The sequence below is a fragment of the Podarcis cretensis genome, assembly GCF_951804945.1.
Source record: "Podarcis cretensis genome assembly, chromosome: 3".
Classification (NCBI taxonomy): Eukaryota; Metazoa; Chordata; class Lepidosauria; order Squamata; family Lacertidae; genus Podarcis; species Podarcis cretensis.
In genome coordinates this window covers 22,865,865-22,888,678 of record NC_137172.1, presented here as the reverse complement: position 1 = coordinate 22,888,678, position 22,814 = coordinate 22,865,865, and the positions used below count along the sequence as shown (strand labels likewise).

Sequence of the window (22,814 nt, the reverse complement as noted above, 5' to 3'; positions counted from 1 at the left end):
TAAAGAATCCAGTACTTGAACTGTCAGAGACAGGGCAGTGGACTGATTAAGTAGTTCTTCCGCTTATTTTACAAACTGTTTCTTTCTTGTTACTATCCCCTTTCCCTTTAGAGGAATTATTAAACCACAACAGCAGTGAAGATAAAAGCAGTGTTTATTTTATTCAATTACTACCAATGGATTTATTCAATGTAATGAGCTCATTAAAATAAGAACTATTATGAACTAGGTTCTCATCAGTAATTATTCTACTATAAAAGGATTACAAGAAAATGATGTGAAAAAATTGTTTTGTTCTTTTTAAAAAATAGAGACACAAAAAAAAGCATTGCTAAAGAGGCTTAGCCAGATATTTACATCTTTTGAAATTGGTTTTGAAGTGGAAGAAACTTTTGTAAGTCAAACTGTTTCATAAAATCACTGAGAAACTGAGACTCACCCCTTTGATGCTATCTGAATATTGTTAAAATGGTTGATACTGGCAACTCCTATTATCCACTGTCCATAAACTTAACCATCTCTTCTGCCTACTTCCCCATTTCCTTCCTTCTCCAACTTGCCCCTCAACCACTAAGAATCCCCTTGACTCATTCTGCCTTGATACAGTATTGAATTCTCCTCAACATTTCTCCTACAGTCCATTTCCATTTCCATTTCCTATCCGATAATCTGTAACAAACTGGCGTCTGGACTTCTGCAATCCACTAACATTTCCCTCACTTAATCTTTCCATTGATCCAATCTGAAAGGTCTCTTCTCCTCCTGGACATTTTGCTGCCTCAGATAAAACTGACCATCCTCTGCTCCTCAGTTCCTCCATACTTACGCTTCCTTCTTACTTTTCAACTCACTCATTAGAAAATGCTCCTTCTCCTCTACTTTCCTGCTATCCATTGGGTTCCTCAAGAGTTCTGTTCCTGGCCCCCCACTGCTTGCTTTCTCAATTTTCTAACCTTCTCAAATGCCACCATTTTCAGTGCTACCTGAATGACGCTACTTCACACCAGCATGAGGACTTGGCATCCTACAGCAGCTACTTAGAAGGCCATACCAGCGCTGACACCTGCCCTGGGTCTTCCTGCAATGGTTTACTGCTGGGTTCAGTAGTCACTAGTTAAATGTCCCACAATGCACTGGTGTGGCACAAAGTCAAGGATTCTTATGGCATAAGCAGAAAATGTACATGGCGGCTCTCCATCAGCCTTGGAGTGCTGTTGCCACCACTGCTGCCGGGTAACCTCAAAGGAGGCTCTCCAGCCTCTCACCGTGGGCCCTCTAAAACCTAGAATTGACCCTGCCTCCAAAACATTCCTCTCTCCATCTAGTCCTACAACTCAAACTGCCCACTTGATATTTTTGCTTGGGTGTATTCAAACAAACACTCAAATTCAGTATATGCCAGAACACTGAACCTGTTGTCTTCTTGCCTTAATCTTCTTGCTCCTAATCCCTACCCATATTCATTGACAATGTCGCTATGCAGGGAAAAAGCCTTAACATTTATCTCCCTGGTCTCCATATTCAAGTGTTCTGTGGTCAACACCCGGGGGGTAATTGGCTCCCTTATTTCAGTGCTATTTTCTGAAAAAAGAGGCGCCAGAACTCACCACAAACACCTCCCTCATTATCTTAGAATGGCAATGGTGGCCAATTGAGAGGTGCCAGAACCCAGCTGAGAGGACTCACCTGAGAACTGAGTTTTGGTGAGTTCCAGCTGGGGGGAAAAAAGCCCTGCCTATATTTTATTAATAAGTTATATTTCTGTAGTTTACACTAAGCTGCCTGTAAGGTAGTTTGGAAACTATAGTTGGTTTAAGACATGGCTTTCAGGCTGCTGAGAAGGGAGAGGGAATTAGTACCTACTGCATTGTTTTCTGAAAGGCATTCTATACGTAAGTAAATGGGGAGAAAGATCAATAAGAAGGCTGGGGTCAGAAAAATCAGAACTGAACACAGTTGTCGAAACCTCAGCATGGAGACTTTTAAAACGTCTCATCACAACAACGGTTTTGTTGTTTGGTGTAAACGTTCATGCACAGACTATCTGACAAGACCCACTAGGTTTATAAAATCATCATCAATGACAGACATTAAACCAGATTTGCCTTTTTTTTAGGTCAGGGCAACTTTAACAACTACATTCCTTTTAACCTAAAAGAAATCAAGGCAGAAGGAAGAACTATTTGCCAGCAATGGGAGAAGGAATTATTGGTGATCTGCAAGCAATTATATACATTACTGACAGGAGAAATATTGCTTCTCATATATCATATAGAAAAGGAATAGCTGAAGTCCACTGTCTCGGGATTTTCTTCCATTCCCCCTCAGAACCTAAACTTGCTGACTTTAAAGGAAATTTCAAGAAAAACGGGGCTATGGGAAAGCAATTCTAACACATTCACAGCAGAAAAATGGGCCAAAGTATGTTGAAAGCTATAGACAGTTTCAAGGTAATAAACATGGATAATAACAAATGATATCCTGCTAAGCCGTACTCAAGACTAGATCCATTAAAAATCAACGGACTGAAGTCTACTTGCTTCAATGGCCTTAAGTGTACCCTGAGTATGGGTAATGCTAGATATCACTGGTTTTTCAGTTCTTCCATAAGAAGCAGAACTGAAAAAGCGCCAGAATAATTTAAAAATAATAAGAAGAATTACAGTTACTTCAAATTTCGGGAACATAAAATGGGGAAATTTCTGCCTCCAAATTGCGAAAAATGGTTTCCTAGAATTCTGAAGCCTTGTATAAGACCATGAAGATGATCACAGCTGGTTTCAAGATGAATATTTCAAAAACCTTTTATTGTGATGTGAAGTGCTGTTATTGGTGCTTGAACATGTTTTATATTCATGATCTGTTGATGGGAAGAAAGATCAGTAGAAAGGTCACATCCACACCATATAGTTGAAGCACTTATGCCACTTTAAGAGTCATGGCTTCCCTCAAAGGATCCTGGGAACTGTAGTTTGTTAAGACTACTGAGAGTTGTTAAGAGACCTGTAACAAACTACAATCCCCAGGAGGATTCTTTGGGAGAAGCCATGACTCTTAAAAGTGGCATAGAATGCTTTAAATGTATGGTGTGGGTGAGCACTACATTTTAAACCTCTAAAATCCAACTTGCATCAGTAGTTTTGTTTTCCTCAGCTGACAACTTACTTCAACAGCGTCCGTTTTTCAACTAAACAAGGGTTATGTGGCCATCAACACCAGAATGTAGCACATGGGAAAAGCCTCTTCACCCTCTTCGTGAACAACAGTGGCTTTTTGGCAACCCCATGTGTGCATAAAGAGAGAGCCCCTTACAGAAACTCTGTTGTTACAGTGGCATTTGCTGGTAATATCTCCTTAATTGGGAGTAAGCACCTGAAATTCATAAGGAGGACATGGTTTTTGAGATCAAAGGCTATGGACAAGGCTCAGGCAGGAAGTTCCTGGGCTGTCTTGTCACCTCTACCTATCCCGAGGGACAAGCTGGATTGGAATACAGAACTTTCACATGTTCCTCTGAGAATCAGGATGCACTATTGGTTAAAAAAAGCACACAAAGCAAGAAAACTCAATCGTATGTTCTGTTAACAGAGCTCCTTTGTTAAGATGAAGAAGAAAAAGGAGCGGTGTGGGGAGGTATTCATAATCTCATGCAAGTCAGTACTAAAAGCAAGTGAGAGGTAAGGCTTAAGTGCCTCATTAAAAAAAGATAAATTGGGGACAATCAACATATCATAAGCTAATTTCAACACTCAAGTAACTGCAAATGTTTAAATAAAGTGTTTGCTTTATGGGAGTGAGAGAAATGCTATCATGTACCATCAAATTTTCTACAGTATAAGTATATATATATATATATATATATATATATATATATATATATATAAAAATTCACAGCTCTTTGTGTAATACAATTGACAGTAATTGTCACAGGTGCCCTTCTGTTTGGAATGTGGAATTTTCAGTCTTAATGACATTTATGCAGACAGGCATTAAAACACACTCCCAAAACTTATTAATGAATTTTGCAGTAGCGGCAACAGATTGTGTCCTGTTCCATTTGAGGAGTTTATAATCTTTCCTGAACTTTGTTACTTTGTGCTCTGGGGATTTATTTTTCAAGATACAAGCTTTTATTTTCCTCCCCCCACATTGGTTTCCATGAGATTAAGACCAAATAATCCAATCTGGTAGTGACAAAAACACTCAGACACAAAGTCATTCAGAAAACCCCCGGGTACTTTCCTAAGCAGCTGCTGGATAAAAGCTGTAGCAAGTAGAAAAAGGGTAAAAAGTAAGAAAAGAAAACTGAATGAGAGCAGTTATGCAAGGCCAAAGTAGGAATCAAAGTAATTGTTGAGGTATAGAAATCCCATTAAACTTTGTCTTAGCTCCACTGCAATTCTGTTCATGAAAGGTAAAAGGTAAAGGTACCCCTGCCCATACAGGCCAGTCGTGTCCGACTCTAGGGTTGCGTGCTCATCTCGCTCTAGAGGCCGTGAGCCGGCACCGTCCGAGGACACTTCCGGGTCACGTGGCCAGCGTGACGAAGCTGCTCTGGCGAGCCAGCACCAGCGCAGCACACGGAAACGCCGTTTACCTTCCCGCTATAAAGCGGTACCTATTTATCTACTTGCACTTAAGAGTGCTTTCGAACTACTAGGTGGGCAGGAGCTGGGACCGAACGATGGGAGCTCACCCCGCCGCAGGGATTCGAACTGCCAACCATACGATCGGCAAGTCCTAGGCACTGAGGTTTTACCCACAGCGCCACCCGCGTCCCTCTGTTCATGCAAACCTGATACTAATTGTGGAGCATTTTCCAGTTCAAAACTGTTGATGCATCTTCACATTTTATAATATTGTTCCAGAGCTCTGTGAATTATGTCTCTCCTCCTAAGTCAACAGCCGGGGTGATAAGAAAACTTGAAAAAAGTAACACAATGCAATACCTCTCACGCTCTGCAGAGCCATTCCCATCTTTATGCCTTCCCATTGCCAACTCATGCTGAAGGGTCACCACTCTTTCCATCTGCTTTAGGTAGTCATTCATGCCCATTGATATGAGCAATATTTAAAATCCCCCCATTCCTCCTCTTAGACCTATGTCTACCTGCACTTCAATCAATCAATACACCTTAGCATAAAAAACAATGCAGATTCAGGTAATAATACTACAATTTTTTATAGCTAATGAAAATCAGAATACACCTCTCCAGGGATTTCAGAAAGGAATCTTTCCCAACTCTCCCTGAAGATGCCAGAGACTGAACCCAGGACTTTTTGCATGCTAAGTACATGCTCCACCACTGAGCTGTATCTTTTCCTCTCATTCAGGTACTCCACAAGCATTCCCACCATTTGGATCATCCTGAGACCTGAAAGGCACGGCTGTAAAATCAAAACATTCAACATAAATGTAATTCTGATCTCCTCCATCCATCACCTTGGAAAGAACTGCTATGTAAACTGTTTGGCAAGCTCTGCCTTAGTTTCAAAGTTTTGCAAAGAAGCAAAGCTTACTTGTAGTAGTGTTCCATGAACAGCATTCTGTCGTATGCAAGAATCTGTGCAGTCTGGAAGCCCAGCCAACAAAGACGATACAGTCTGTGGGACCTGGTTTACCATAATAAAGGGGACCAGGGCGCGACCAGCCAACTCACGGGAACGATACACAGGAGAGTGACCACATCTGGTAGGTGGGGAGAGGAGAGTCAGAATTTGTTAGAGCTCACCCATATACACAGCATATTAACACAAACAGGTAGTTCAAAATTAGGGGGGGGGGAGACTTTTCTAGAATTTATAAAATGCCTATTGCACAAAAGGATGCTTGAAGAATTCAAGTTTTGTGAATTCAAACGCAACATGGTGCGCTCCCCACCATGTACATTTGAGAACATGATTCTCCTTGAGATTTTGCACTTTATGAGAATTTAGGCAACATAGCTGTCAGGGAACTGCCATCGGAGCCAGAGGGAGAGGGAGGGCTCCAGAGGGATTACGGAGAGCATCCCAGGAGGGAGAGAAGCAGCCCATCTATTGGGGAAGGAAATCAGCGTAGCACCAGTGGAGAAGGGGGGCAGATGGGGGAATCGGCGAGGTGGCTCCATGACTCCTCGCCGGAGACCAGCGGGGAGAGCATGGGTCCTCTGCTCCCCACACCCTCCCTGCGCAGAAGGCTTCCGCGCAGGGAGAGTAGGCCGAGACTAGGCATCAAAGAGCTTCTTTGCTGGAAGAAGTTCAAGAAACGCCCACTGACGGATACTGCTAGCGACTGAGACAGCCACGGGTGAGTGGCTGTCCGGACAGAATAGGGTTCACCCAGGTAATTCAGCCAGGTGTGGCGACGACTTACACACGAGCAACCCCTAGAACCATTACAATAGCTTAAACAACATATTCAAAAGGGTTAAACACAAAGGGTCAGCACATGTTTTACAGTGTGTCCATGAGACAAAACACATGTGCAAATATATATATATTTACTACTTTACTTTTCTGTTGTGAACTGCCCTGAGATCTATGGATTAAGGGCAGTACACAAATTTAATAAATAAAATGACTATTGTTTTCGTTCATTTTTTTCTTTCAAAAACAACAACAAAAAACCAACCAATAGATTAATGCAGAAAATGGACAGAATGGGTTTATGAATGAGCGTATGTGAAATTACCCTGAATTGGAAATAGACTTATACATTCATCTAACTGCACACTAGAGACGAACATCCAGCACCTTTCCCTATAAGGAGATTAAAACGGCAGCTTTGCAATGGAACAAAGAAAGTAACTTTTTTTAAAAAAAATGCTTCTTATTTTCATTCTTTTGGCCCATCAAATGATGAGGCTACTTGAGGAGATGCAGGGGCTCTATTTGACAACAACAATAAATACAGCCTTTCGTGTCATCAGCCCAGCGCTGTGGAATACTCTGCCAATAGAGATTCAGCAGACGCCTTCTGTGCCAACTTTTAAATGCCTGCTGAAAACTCTTCTATTCCACCAGGTCAAGGCAGCCAATTAAGTACACATCTTTCCACAGCAGCTAACCGATGTCCAGCTTTTAAATTTTTTAATATGGTTTTATATTCTATTGTGAACTACTTTGATTTTCCCCCCCTAAATGAACGACAGCACATACCTCTCACCATGTAAACGAACAAGCTGCTTATCTGCATGGCACTGCTCCCTGTAATGTGAAAAGTGCCCCCCGCCCCCCGCAGGCCGAGTTGTCCATAGGACTCACATGAAGGGTGCCGGCAGACCAGGAGTCATTTGGCAAAGGTTTACTCTACAAAATCTTGGGTGCGCTCCTAGGAAAAGCAGACAATGATCTGACAACTCTCAGTTCCCATCCATGCTCCTAAACAGTGAATGATTTCAGTGTACAAGATCTATCCCTTATTCTTATTCTTATTATTTATACCCCGCCCATCTGGCTGAGTTTCCCCAGCCACTCTGGGCGGCTCCCAATCGAGTATTAAAAACAATACAGCATTAAATATTAAAAACTTCCCTAAACAAGGCTGCCTTCAGATGTCTTTTAAACATAGGATAGTTGCTTATTTCCTTGACATCTGATGGGAGGGCGTTCCACAGGGCTGGCGCCACTACCGAAAAGGCCTTCTGTCTGGTTCCCTGTAACCTCACTTCTCGCAATGAGGGGTTAACCGCCAGAAGGCCGTCGGCGCTGGATCTCAGTGTCCAGGCTGAACGATGGGGGTGGATACACTCCTTCAGGTATACAGGACCGAGGCCGTTTAGGGCTTTAAAGCAGGGAGTTATCATCAATTTGAAGGGACAGGGTCCTGTCAAGGAGTTGTGCATGATGGTGTCATGGACTGGCTTTCAGCTGCACCCTCCTGCATTCTCAGCCAGGAGTTCCCAGAGGAAAAACTGTTGCTGGGTGATTAAGTGAGGAAGTAAAAGATTTCAGTTTCCTTGCTTCAGGTCCTCTTCCACAGGGATAACTCTCCCTTGAATTAGGCAAGAGGGTGATTCCTGCTGTCCCACATTTCCAATTGTCCTAGGTTTCAAATGCAGGGGAAATGACAAAGCGACTCTTTTTGTAATCATTCTGCATAAATCATAGCCCCTTTCTGCTGAAAGCCAACCTTTTCTGTCTGTATGTCTACATAGTAAATACTGAGTGATCCTCTCATCATTTGAATTCTGGGGGCACATTTTGCTTCCAAAATTTGTGCTAATGGTTCTACAGGTTCAGAGCTATACAAATTCCAGAAACAGTCTTCCCAACGGTGAAGTCTACACTCCCAATGCAGTATGAGTAGAAAACCAAAGTACGGATGATACCCGAATAAGTCATACAGAGGGTAGAGCTACTGAAATGAATGAACTTAAATTAGTAGGTCTTCTCCAGGTTTGACTCAGTAAGTATCACCCTAACATAGCTTGCATTGGAAACAAACTGGAATTAAGATACTGAACTAAAGAAGCAGATCTGTGTTGCAAGATATGCTTTCCCCAACTTATTTAGTGGCTTATGCATAGAGGCAAAATCTTTAAAGCGGCATTTCTAGAAGAAGGAAGCAAGCAGTTTAATAGTAGGAAGGATTCAAATAAATGAGAATGCTTTACTGCAACGCAATGCAAAATAATTTGTCTGCAAATGCTCCCATGTTTGTGCTACACCATGCCTTATTTAAATTGAACAAACTCTTGTGTATAAGTGTTTTTTTTCAAATACAATTAACCCTGACACAGTTGCAGATGTTTAGCTTTTAATTAGCAGTAACGGCACACTCAAGAATGCCCCTCTTTTTCCTCGCAATCTTTTACAAATGATGATTTCCCAAAGGAATCTGGCATCAATTCAAGAGAAAGAATGGAAAATGGGAACGCTGCCAGTGTTGTGACTGCCAGATATTTTGTGAAAAGGTACTTTCCAAAAACATGATTCAGAGGCCTTTTTTTCTCATCCAACTCTAGAACTGCATTCCATTTTGATTTAATTGCATTAGTTCTAGTAACATAATCAAATGCAGATTACAGTCAAACACTTAAGGAGCTTGCTTTATTCTGTGGTCATTTTAAGCAGAAGCCTAAGCATTTAGAAACTCGCAACTGTTTATTATATCATGGCAAATAATATATGTGTACATAATGCACATAATATATTAGGGTAAAATAAAATCCAAAAACCATACTTGTTGTGGCAAACACAAGGATATGTAGAACAGCGCTTTACCTTTCACACATACTGCCTCTTCCAAACATCAGATGAACATTCTTATCAGTGACTGAAAAATATGTGTATCTTCATTCTCCACCCAACCCCATGTATTTTTTGTTCACCATGAATTGGATTAAAGGACTAGCTTTTGCCAGCAATTGCAGTTATTGAAGCAACACTGCATATTTTTACTTATGTAAATTCCCATTCATTCAGAAAGATGCTGGAAAGGCAAGGAGATTCTCCTTACACACAGAGGTCAAATTGGACTGGCTCCTTCTTCCCACCCTAGGAAGAGCTGCTATCCCAGATATTCAGGGTAGCCTCTATATTTCTGGGAGAGAGCTCCTCCCCAATAAAAAAACCAATCCATTTCCATTTGAATATAGTTGCTTCCTAAAGCCACAACTTTAAAACCTATGAAAAATAGTGTTGGTGGGAAGAAGTGACTGAAGAAGGAACAGGGAGAAGAAACCTTTCCCTGCCCCAAATTAGCCAATACATTTCCCCTCTCTCCATAGGATTTCTGATTTAGATTTACATTTACATTTCACAGATGAGGGAAGGGTCACTGATAAGGGCAGGCACAAAGAACCAGGACGAAGAAAGCAAGCTTGATGGGAGTTAGCCAGAATGCAACTAAATTGTAAGGAACTCTGGGCTGATTTGAGCAGAGGATCTAACTACCTGGCCAACAGAAAGGTCGGAAAGCCAGCTACAAGCTTGAAGACACAGCAACATACCACCAACAAGGTTTGTTTCAACAGCTTATTGGTGAACCTCCTGCCTGGATGCTTCATACACCTCAGGGTTATGGATTCGAGCCCCACGTTGGGCAGGGGGTTGGACCAGATGATCCTCACGGTCCCTCCCAACTCTACAATTCCATGATTTATCAAATGTGGTTCATCAAAATGTAAAAATGGTTGATGATGCTTATTTCAACACAAAAAGGATACAGATCTTAAGATTCAGATTGTGGCTCCTGCCGTAAAAATTTGGCTTCACTTAACAGGGGTGGGGAATCCCATTTCCTTCCTTTCAAAGAATCCCACCCTTTAATTGCTACTGTATGTCACTCAACCATTACCTGTTGTCAGGACATTTACCAAGCACAAATTTATGGAAGAAAACTGGAAAGAGAAAGGAGCCGAAACACAATGGTCCAGCAGATGTAAACAAGTCATAAAACCCCAGGTTGGAGTGCCAGTTCTTGCTTCCTTGTTATTGAAATCACAAGGAAGCCCTTGAACAATACTGTATCTGATCCTGGACTTCCTGTCTATAAGAAAAATACTGTTTCCTCCTGGCAGTTCACAATAAACATGGGAAATCGTTTGACTTGTCAAATAAAGTCTCCCAAGATAAAAAAGTGCTGGTGGCAATCAAGCTAACTTAACTATGTTTGCATATATATTATAAAATGAAACATACTTCCTTCAAGTTAAAAAATAAACAGTCCTCCAGCAATAAGTCTGGATTTAACAAGCAGGATTACAATGAAAGCGGTCTGTGATCTCTCTTCTCACTTGAGTGGTGCTGGGGTCGCTTCAGATTAATCTGAAGGGATTTGCTTTTTGATAGCGAATAAACAAAGCAAGATATACAAGCTGTATCATGCAACAGCTGGAAAATCTTGGAGTGAAACCATAAATTTTATTATTCAAATAAGCACTCTCAATGTTTGAGCTTTAAGTATTTAACCTTTGCCTAGTCAGAATGAACTTTAAAACTATGACACGCCTGACCGTTACAAAAACCAAAGTGAAATAAAAAAGTAAAGTAAAGTGGAGGCTTTCCTGAAACTCTGGCAAACCTGAATAATGTTTTTGCTGGCGGGGGGGGGGGAGTGTTTGCTGTTTTCCTTTTATACTTCCCTGCTTGGGAAATCTAATTTAGAGAAAGATAATCGTGTCATAAGTGATTCAAGGCAACTGAAATGCACTCTGTAAAAAATTCTATAACACACTTTTATTTATGGTAGATTTGTGTATGGCATGTTAAGGTAAAGGTAAAGGTAAAGGTACCCCTGCCCGTACGGGCCAGTCTTGACAGACTCTAGGGTTGTGCGCTCATCTCACTCTAGAGGCCGGGAGCCAGCGCTGTCCGCAGACACTTCCAGGTCACGTGGCCAGCGTGACAAGCTGCATCTGGCGAGCCAGCGCAGCACACGGAACGCCGTTTACCTTCCCACTAGTAAGCGGTCCCTATTTATCTACTTGCACCCGGGGGTGCTTTCAAACTGCTAGGTTGGCAGGCGCTGGGACCGAGTGACGGAAGTGCACCCCGCCGCGGGGATTCGAACCGCCGACCTTTCAATCGGCAAGTCCTAGGCACTGAGGCTTTTACCCACAGCGCCACCCGCGTCCCTGTATGGCATGTTAGGGGATGGGTAATACCTCTAGTGGGGGACGTGCCATGCTTCTTTTAGAGTAATTTGTCCAACTTTTGTCTCCACCCTACACTCAGCTCTCACCTGTGGCTCCTAGAAGCTGTCAGCAACAGCGGCCACACCCCGGGAACGGCTTTGACTGGCCGGCTAAACCAGGTGAGGGTTGCCGATAGGTCTCAAACCCCCCAGTAGTTAGGGAATTCCCCGTATCCACTTCCTTGCGAGACACCTTTGGGAGAAGGAAAGGCTAAGGAATGAAGCCTATACAAACCAGAGTGGAGTCCCTTAGACGGTTGGATGGCACCTTGTATGCCTCCTTCCGTCAACTCTTGCAGCCAAGCTGGTGCCAATATCTTGCTCTACTTTCCTTTGGACAACATCAGTGAGACTGAGAGGCGGGGGTCTTGCTGTCTGGCCAGTCCAGGACCTCCATATACACTGTCCAGGCTTGCAACCCAGAGAGGTCACTTTGTTGCTGCTGCTGCTACCACAGCAAAAACAACACAGAGGCAGCAGTTATGAGTTACTGGTCTCTGCAGCCACAGCAGGCGCTGTGATTTCCCAGCCGTTTGACTTCACCCCCAGAGGTGCAGTCCACTGTCTCCCGAGACAATGCCAACAACAGCTATGCAAATAATAATAATAATAATAATAATAATAATAATAATCCATTTATCCACACTACAAAATAGTAACTGGTATGCGGGTCCAACAGCACAGTGCTGTCCCGGCACTTCTGCTGCTGCCCTTCCTCCTCTTTGTGGCAATGAAGGCAGTGACATCCCTGCTCCTCAGGACCCACTTACTTACTTGCTGCTGGTGCCGATATTGTGTCACCTGTGCTTAACACTTATTTTCTTTTGCCGTCTTTTGAGCAGTGCCAGTGCGGCCCTCCGCCCTCCCCACCACCACCTTACTCTAGGACAGGGGTCAGCAAAGTTTTTGCGGCTTGGGCCGGTTCATGGTCCCACAGATGCTGCGGTGGGCCGGAGTGCATGCGAACGTGCAAACGCTCCTTCCGGCACAGAGGAGGCGTGTGCAGCTTCCCATTGGCTGCAGGAGCCAATGGGAAGCTGCCCAGCATCATGGAAGGCGGTCCCTGCTCCGCTCCGGTTTAGCGCAGTGCACAGGAGCTGACTGAGCGGGCGCCAGGGTCCCCGATTGGACGGCAGGGGTCCATGGGCCAGTTAAAAGACCCCCATGGGCCTCTTGTGGCCCATGGGCCTTAGGTTGCCAAACCCTGCTCTAGGAAAGAGGCAAAGAGCCTTGTTGAGTGGAGAGCTGGCTGCCAGTGCCAGGTGTGGAGGCCCCCAAAAAACAGGGGATGAGGCAGTTACCCTGCCTGGGGTTGCCCTAGTCATATTTTTCACTTTCTGCTCCATCTTCTCCATTCAGAATGCACCATTACCAGAATTAAAACAAAGAAACAAGAAAGGTCAGCTAATTTGTCTTACACAGGGGGAAACAAAGCAGGTTCTAAGTAGCTCATATCCAAGTAATACGATTCCATGGGCAGGAATGTTGTAATCAACGATCCCAATAACTATGCAACTAGTTTCACACTACAAGGGCTCCTGAGAAGACACTGTGCCACACCGCATTGTGAACAGCTTTTGAATTTGAGTGTGTAAATGTGGCATAAGGGGCCTGTTTCTGAAAGTGGCAGAGGGGGAGATCAAAATTCTCACTGATTTTACATGTCAAGCGCCAGAACCTGGCAAGGCCGGTTAGCTGCTGGGGCACATCAACAGCACCCGAGCAAAGCCAGACTCAGTCCAATCCCCAATCCATCATTGTGCTCATGCTCCTCTATTCTCTGTAAGAATATTTTTAACCAACCTTTATCCTTTTTTGTATTTCTTGTACATTGCTTAAACACTTGGCAGTTAAGTGGCAGATACACACACAAACACAAAAGTGATTTATAAATGCAATTAATTAATAAATTAAAAATAAATAAAAGACCAGTAGAAACACTGGATAAAGGATCAGGAATCAATAATTAGTAGCTAGGGAATGGGGAGGGCTTCTTGCCTGGGACTGAGTGTTATAAGACACTTGTCTTGGAAAGGCCAGCTAAAATACGACGCCTCTCCCCCCAATAGCTAGAAGTGGCCTTGTTGCATTTACTTGATGCCTAGAAGTTATGACTTAATACTTTCACCTACAGATGTAGCAGAAATTAAATGTTCTCAGTGACATTTTGTGCTATTTATCTTCCAACACGAACTACAAAATAAAACATTTGCTTTCAGCAGCACGTGACCAAAGAACAAAACTCAATAAATTTAGATCCACAACTTGCGAAATTATTTCCAGCGCATTTCCGCTGCCTCAGCTACCCTTTGCAAATATTCCGTCTTGTGCAAACCAGCAATTGAGTTGGCAGCATGCCGTGCATAACAATCAGCAACTTCTATAAGAAAGCCCCATAATAATTTGGACACCCTTCAAAACATTCACTTAAAGCACTAACTAATAGCACAAGTAAAAGACCAATCATTGGGAAAGTAAGTAACATATGTTTAAAATACAAAAAGAAATCCATGAAGGCTGTGTGGACATACAAATCTTCCTTATCAGACTTCTGATCTAGGCAAAATATTCTCTACCATGAAGGAGAGCAACTCTATTAATGATCCTTTTGACTGGAATTGCTAGGCAGATAGGGATTAAACCTGATTACTTAAGAACATGTGCTCTGCCACCAAACTATATGTTCTCCCCCATGTGCATTATCATATGAAAATATTTTAACCTAGACTTCGAACTTTCATAATTAAGCTTCAGATTGCTTAATCTGTAATGGTTCTAGGGGGTTGCTCATGCATAAGTTGCCGCCACTCTTGGCTTGGTTGCCTGGTTGAACCCTTTCTGTCTAGACAGCCCTTCACTGTGTGGCTGTCTCAGTCGCTGGCAGAATCCGTCAGTGGGTGTTTCTTAAACTTCTTCCAGCAAAAAAGTTCTTTGACGCCAAGTCTCCTCCTACTCTCCCTGCGCGGAAGTCTTCTGCGCAGGGAGGGTGTGGGCAGCGGAGCACCTGTGCTCTCCCCACTAGTCTCCGTTAAAGAGTCCTGGAGCCTTTTCTCCGATTCCCCCATCTGCCCCCCTTCTCTCCTGGTGTTACGTTGATTTCCTTCCCCAGCAGCTGGGCTGCCTCTCTCCCTGCTGGGACCCTCTCCGCCATCGCTCTGGAGCCTTCCCTCCACCTCTGTCTCTGATGGCAGTTCCCTGACATAATCCAAATGCAAACAAGAGACCATAACCATTTATATGAAGATTAAGATCTTTTAAATCACCACAGGACATTTAACTACAAAGGACTTTCAGTCCTATGGTTCTCTCTCATTTAGAAATCTGATACAGGTAAGAAAATATGTCGAATTGTAAAGTTGGAAGTGATCCCAAGGGTCATCTAGTCCAACCCCCTGAAATGTAGGAATCTCAACTAACGCAGCTATGACAGATGGCCATCAAACCTCTGCTTAAAAACATCCAAGGAAGGAGAGTCCACAACCTCCCCAGGGAGTCTACTCCATGGTCAAAAAGCCCTTACTACCAAAATGTTCTTCCTGACTTTTAGTTGGAATCTCCTTTCTTGTAACTTGAAGCCATTAATTTGGGTCCTAGCCTCCGAAGCAGGAGAAAACAAGCTTGCTTTCATGTGGCAGCCCTTTAGATATTGAAGATACTGAAGATGGCTATTGTATCTCCTCTCAGGCTCCTTTTTCCAGGCTAAACATACCCAATTCCCTCAACCATTCCTCATAAGGCCTGGTTTCCAGACCACTGATCCTCTTGGTCACCCTCCTCTGCACACAATCAAGTTTGCCATGTCCATTAATTTCAGTGTGTCAAGAATGACTCAGCTCAAGGATTGCTAGCCTAGTTTGAACTGGTGGACACCTTTTGAATTTTGAGAGAGAGCTGTGGGCGCTAGTCACAACATGGCTACCATGGGGAAGGTCACAGCAAAACACAACATGGCTGCTGTGAGGAGCCACAGTATAACAGTTTTGTTTAGATAAGCTGATCTGAGAGGACACGTTCATCATACAGTGGTACCTCGCAAGACGAATGCCTCGAAAGACGAAAAACTCGCAAGACGAAAGAGTTTTTCGTTTTTTTAGTTGCTTTGCAAGACGGATTTCCCTATGGGCTTGCTTCGCAAGACGAAAATGTCTTGCAAGTTTGTTTCCTTTGTCTTGCAAGTTTGTTTCCTTTTTCTTAAAACCGTGCATTCACTTCGAGGAGCAACTCATAGCACGCGGTGTGGTTGGTAGCCTTTTTTTGAGGTTTTTGAAGACTTTGGTGATTTTTGAAGCTTTTCCAAAGTCCGTGCTTCGCAAGATGAAAAAATCGCAAGATGAAAAAACTCGCGGAACGAATTAATTTCATCTTGCGAGGCACCACTGTAGTCTAATCTTGCACCATCAGAAATACTATATTTTAATTAATACATTTGTAAGCATTTTAAACAATATGACAAAATCTCTATCAGTTAACAGACAAAAGTTCGTCATCAGTTCACATATTTTATTTGCTTAGAACAGCTGTTAGTGACAGAATGTGGCAGTCTTTGGTCCAGTAAGTACAGTGGTACCTCAGGTTACATACGCTTCAGGTTACAGACTCCACTAACCCAGAAATAGTACCTCGGGTTAAGAACTTTGCTTCAGGATGGGAACAGAAATTGTGCTCCGGCGGCAGCAGGAGGCCCCATTAGCTAAAGTGGTGCTTCAGGTTAAGAACAGTTTCAGGTTAAGAACAGACCTCCAGAACGAATTAAGTACTTAACCTGAGGTACCACTGTATAAAATAAAAGTGTCTAAACCTTATGCCCTCTTTCAGTCTGAGGCCCCACCCTCCAGTCAGGCCTGAATGTGATTTCCTTCCTTCTTTCTTTCTTTCTTTCTTTCTTTCTTTCTTTCTTTCTCACACACACTCCATATACATACAGACATTCAAAACATCCAGAACACAGTGGATTTATAATACTGATACGAAGTTCAGTTCTGACCATAAAGCAATTTTAGACGCCCGCTCCCCTCATTAACAAAATGTGGTGTCCCTTCTCCCCAGAAAAATGCTGCCTTAAGTGTAAGGCAGTGTCACTAGTCTCAGAAAAGAAAAGAAAAAGTCTATTTGCAAAGTTTATCATATTGAAAAGCCCCATTTTCCTTTCCACTCCAGATCAGCTTTTCAACAACTGTAGGTTTCGCTTCTGAGACTGATAGGAATTTGGCTGTTATTTGAAGTAGTCATTTAACAAGCGAGCTGAAACGGAGCCACACCTAAGCCCACTTGTGTATAACATTTCTAAGAAAAGTTATCTCAGCGAGATGAAAAGCTGCACTCCCCACCCCCCCTCACATGTGTGTGTATATAGATTTTTACACCCTAGAGAAATATTTTCCCATCATATTTCAGAGCCATCATCAAGCCTGCTGGGATTTTCTATTTCAGCTAGATGTTTATTGTATTTTACAGATGCAGTTTTTCCAACCCACAATGACTTCAGCTAGCTTTGCGTAGCAATTTGTTGAAGCCACATGGGGTTCATTACAAATTCTTCTTTTCTAACCATTTAGCAAATATTCCTCCAAATAGAGAATGATTCTGCCAACTTGAAGCCATTTAGAAAACAACACGAAACCAGAAAGACTGCTTGCTAGTCATAGCAATATTTTATATTGGTGTCACCAAATGGAGATGGGTGAGAAACAGCGTGAGAAACTGATTAACTGGTTAAAAAACAATGGTTACAGAGAAAACACTTTTTTCTTCCGGAGATCCCTTGCCTATTTCTGACTTCGGTTGCAATCATGCACCACACTTACCAATGCCTAACTCCATAGGCACCGGGGAACTGGGCAAAACAGGGGGAAGGCGCTGAAAATGCCCCCCCCCCTCAACACCCGCTTGAACAGGGTGGTCCAATTTCCAGTTGAGTCCAGACCCAACTGTTGGTGGCTTTTCTAAACACATTCCTTCCCCTTCACTTCCATTTATGCATCTTCCTTTCCTAGTTTGAAGACCTAATGGCTTGATTTGCATGGTGTACTATCAATCAATCAAATTATTCATTGTGTATAGACACACTTAGCATGGCTATACACAATAAAAACTATGGCTCAGCATATGTGCAAGCGTGTGAGCTCCCAAAAAGGAGGTTGTAGGGGCTTTGCTCCTCTATGGTTGTTCTATTGCTGTGCTGAGCTAAGCCATAGTTTGGCTTGTAGTTTGGCTCCCCACAGACAAGCTTTAAACTATAGTATAAAACGATAAAACGAACTGAACGATGTGAAGCTTAAGGCGACGCTTCCTCCCTCGGTGCCATCGACCCTAAATCATACCTCATACCTTAGGAATTTGTCTGTACCTACCTATCGGCGTTTATTTACCAAAGCCAGACTAAATGCATTTCTCTCAGAAGTTCTAAATGGCAGACTGAGAGGCATCAATAAATAGGCTTTGTTTATGTTCCCAGCACATCGATTGTATGAGGCATATCCTACTGCATTGTGGGCAATATGAGCAAGCAAGTGATCAACTGATCAAACCCTTACTGGAAAATTTGCCAGGAAAATCTGAAGCCTCCCATATTAAATATGTTTTGGAAGACAGGTCAAATGATATTACACTGGCCGTGGCAAAGTTTCTTTTGGAGGTTATAAGAAACAAAGATCATTTTGCCCTAGATAAAAACAAAATGACTGCCTTGGTTTCTTCCATCTGTCTGTCTGGTCGTTTTAACTGTATCTAGTTTTGAAATTGTTTTGTGGGTCTTTGGACCACAATAAAGTTTTGATTTGATAAACTATAGGACAAATGTTGGTTGTGTTTTGCCTGGAGCAGCCTTTCTCAACCTGTGGGTCCCCAGATGTTGTTGGACTATAACTCCCATCACCCCTAGCTAGTGAGGCCAGAGCTCAGGGATGGTGGGAGTTGTAGTCCAACAACATCTGGGGACCTACAGGTTGAGAACCGCTGGCTGGAGAGAGCTAAACCATAAGCCCAGGTTGGGATGATGCAATATCCTATGGGAAGGAGCAAAGAAGCAACCATTTTTCCCAGAGTTCACATAGTCATGAAAGACATGGTTTAGCTTAGCATGATGTAATACCCAGAACAAAGTTGAACAGCTCAGTTATCCAGCACACATTAAAAGTGCACCATGAACCTTTTAACTTTATACAGAGGCAATAACCTGTAACCTCTGAGTGTATTATTTATTTTTATTTTATTTATTTAGATTAAATTTGTATACTGCCCTTGATCCACAGATCTCAGGGCAGTTCATAACATAAATATACAAGATAAAAAACAAACCTAGCATTATTACCTCTCAGGGACAGGAAATGGACTTTCTTTCTCTTCCCACCCACTGAAGATTGCTTTGAAATTCACCCAGATTTGAAAAACAGCTTGCCATCTAGAACATGTCACGATGCCCAAGGTTAAAGTTAAAACGCTAGGATTAACTCAGAACTCATTAAAAGTGCATTCTTCATTAATGGAGTGTTGCAAGTTCATAGCCTTGAATTTATGTACTCATCTTTGCAACAACAACAAAGTGGGGATAATTGCGAGTGAATAATTATTATTATTTTTTAAAAAGTATGCAGCATCGTAATAAATCTAGCATTTAGGAGGGAAATCACAATTATAAAATTAACCATTCTAAAGCATTTCAGAGCTGCAATCCTGTACCCACTCTTCTTGGGGAATAAGCCCCGTTAAACTTGCTTCTCAATAAGAACATACAGTATCTGGCTGCATATCATTAGTACTGTGGTCTCACTATTCTGGAATATTAGCTTCCATAATCCAATATTAGGGAAGAGAAATACCGCTGAAATTTGTCCCTAAAAAAAGGTGGGGGCAGTACTTTCTTCATTGTCCTTTCCAACACAGACTATCTCCTTAGACTAGAAGTTGCATGGAGCCTTTCCCAGAAGTCAGAACCTCTTACAGTTACATAGGCGAGAGACCTGCAAGAGCAGTTCCACAGAATGAAATGAACCCACCTCCATCTCTAAGTACCGCAGGTGCAACTGGCAATGCAAAACCAGTAACTGATTTTGTAACTATAATACGCTTAGCTGGTGCTGCGATTCCGTTCTCCCATAAGCACTACAGATGAAAGCAGAGAGGAGGAAGTGCACAGAAAGGGCATCACAAAGCAAAATCAATTAGCTAGTTTTTTAGCTGAAGCAAATCAAAAGAGCTGGGGGGGGGAATCAGTTAATGACAAGGAGGCACATTAAATACAGGCATGTGTAATATCTATACACGTATAACCATCGGAAACAACTCTTCTGTATACATAATACCAAGCACATTAGAAATGCATTGTGTTTTCTACCTATCAAAAACAAACATTTAAAAGGTGATTCTATTTTTAGTCAGCTCAAGGGCAATGCTGTTTGAACATCTCTCAAGGTAAGATATGGCTTGCTTTAGCAAGCAAATAAGCAGGTGACTTGCAACACCCAAACCCACAGACATTACTATTCGGATTTGTATTTCCACCAATATTGACAAGAGTTATTAATGTCAAGATTAAAAAAAATGTTTCAGGCATAACGTCATGTTATTTAAAACTGTTCATTAAATATTGGTCCAGTCACACCTCAAAGTCTATTTTGATATGAGACTCTCAACACTCTTAACAGCTAGAGCTTTTTAAAGAAGGAAGGAAGGAATTCCTTCTAATTTACTAAGCTACAAAATATTTATAGAAATCATTCCGTTGTCTTTCTTACGTCTTATACAGCCTCAAAAGCCTGAAAATAATTAGCAGGGTTCTGGTTTTTACAATTTTATCTTTATATTGTACTTAATAAAAAGTGGCACATTTGACTTCAAACCCAAAACTGCACATGCTAAATTTGGCCCAGTAAAAAGGGGTGGTGTTGGGGGTTTGACAATGACCATCATAAATATTTACAATCTATTGCTACAGAGGCAACACTTGGGCATTGCACTCACTGCTTACAGAATCACAGAATTGTAGAGTTGGAAGGAACCCAAAGGATCATCTAAGTCAAACATTTTGCAGTGCAAGAATCACAGCTAAATGATCCCTGCCTTGTTAGAATGTCCTGCCCAGTAAGTAGCAGCAAAAATATTAGGCCTTGTCTACCACAGAGTAGAATTCTCTCAGCTTTGCTTGAAAAGTTTTGGCAAAAATCTTAGTGCTTCCTACTAATCTGCCAAGTTTCCCAATTAAACACAAAGAGAATGATTACGGTGCAGTCTTATCAATGCCTTTTTCAATCAAAAGTTATTTATGTTCTGAACTCGAATTCCTACTGACATCTGAAAGAGGGAAAAACCCTACTTAAGAGGTATGTGCTGTGTTTCTGTTCCATTGCATCCAAATCCTACTCAAAACATTCCGGTATTCATTCTGTAATCGTGCCACGTTTTAAATCAGTTCACTTGTATGAACTATTATCAAGTACTCTGCATGTTCCTGGTATTTTCTCTAGGGCTGAGTAGCAGGAAAACAACGATCAGAATTGGTTTTACTGTGTTATATCCAGAGTATCCCTTTCACAATTGGATGAGCTCCATCCTTTTGCAATCTTGATTTATATGTATGTAATGTATTAATTTTTAATGTATTTTTAATCTTTTGTTGGAAGCCGTCCAGAGTGGCTGGGGAAACCCAGCCAGATGGGTGGGGTAGAAATAATAAATTATTATTACTGGCATTCCCACCCTCTTTTCCTTTCTTGATTTACATTCCAAGATTCACTCCCTTCCGGCACCAGAGGCTGAGATTTTTGGAAAAACAACAACAACACCCAAACTATAGTATACTCTATTCATGGAAACTGTTGTTTACTCTGAGGCCCAGTTTGGACAGAACATTAAACCACGATTTAGCCTTAGAGAAACAGATCCTATTTGAGTGCTTCCTATCTTTTCTCCTCCGGCACGGCCATGAGAATATTGGAATCACCCCCACCTCCCTTCCTAGTTTAAGTTAGTTTGTAACAATGTCCAAACTGGGAAATGCCATTTGTTTTAAACTATAGTTTATAGAAACAAGCCAAGGACAAGATCAGAGACCACAATTCAACCTTGGCCTGTTTCAGTAAACCACAGCTTAAACCAACCACAGTTTTGCCCTGTTGTGCATAATCACAAACTGTGGTTCATCAAAGCGGGGAAGCAGATCGTTTCAATCTCCTCCTTGCGGCTTCACTGGAGGAGAGAGGAGGGGAGAGTACAGCTTGAGGGGACAGCTTGTTCCTATCACTAAACTATGGCTTGAATTAACTGTGGTTTATTCAAACGAAACAGGATCTAAAGCCATGGTGGAAGGTGGCAGGCTCCTCTCAATGCACACAGAAGATGAGGAAAGGGGAGTACATGCCCTTAAACCAAAGCCTCCATAGATAGTATGTTTTTCAGAATAATGCTTTTTTGAGATAACAAAGGCTATCCTCAATATTTTCTATTTCATTCCCCATTACAGTAATTACAAGGGAACAAAAACAGACTACAAAATATAGCGAGTGGATCCTGAGCTCTCAGTTCCACTGATTAATCAGTTGGGTCCCATTTTAATCAGCCGCAACTTTTGTTTATTTTAAAAACTACTGATTAAAGCTGGCAGCCCTAAGTAAAGCTGAGTCCCATCATCTACCCTGTGACCGAGATGGAAATATCTTTTCATGATGTGAGAATATCCTAGGGCTTTGCTTAAAGCAAAGAACAGATTACTCTGTATGAATTCACAATCAATCAGAACTTGCCAAAATTGGCAGGCAGAATTTCCACAGAAAGCCATTTCTGATGATCAGGAAACAGCAACAAAATGGAATCCCTCCAATGGATTGCTCATATTCTTACTTTCACAGTTAATATATTTCTCTCAGTTACTTCTTTTCATCAAAAGCATGCCTATTTCGCTAAAAATTACTAGCAAAGGACACCCTAACCCTCCATTCAAAGATTTTTAAAGGTTATAAGGAGTAATCTACAATGTATTTTACAATTAAACTACCAGGCTAAAATGTGCTTTTAATAACACGGTGAATGACTGATAAAAAGTCTTCTAGTTTAACTTTGGAGTATTCTGACCGCACAGAAGATCGAGATTTGTTCTTGTAAACGTTTAATCTGACTCACGTTGTGTAAATTACTTCAACATAGCCAAGCCAAGTGTAACTCAACTCCCACTAAATGGAAAATTCCACTTAGGCTTTGAATA

At 42.0% G+C, this 22,814-nt stretch overlaps 1 protein-coding gene across 5 annotated transcripts in view; it reads right to left on the bottom strand.

Moving 5' to 3' along the window:
• Positions 1 to 22,814, bottom strand: part of THADA (THADA armadillo repeat containing) — a 153,409-nt gene that overhangs the window by 57,783 nt on the left and 72,812 nt on the right. For all 5 annotated transcript variants that reach the window (XR_013836565.1, XM_079968402.1, XM_079968399.1 and 2 more), the window contains one exon: positions 5,521 to 5,689. Coding sequence is in view for 4 of the 5 variants with exons in the window: in XM_079968402.1 (XP_079824528.1) it covers positions 5,521 to 5,689 (169 nt within the window). In the remaining variant the exon portion in view is untranslated. The remainder of the gene's footprint in view (positions 1 to 5,520; positions 5,690 to 22,814) is intronic.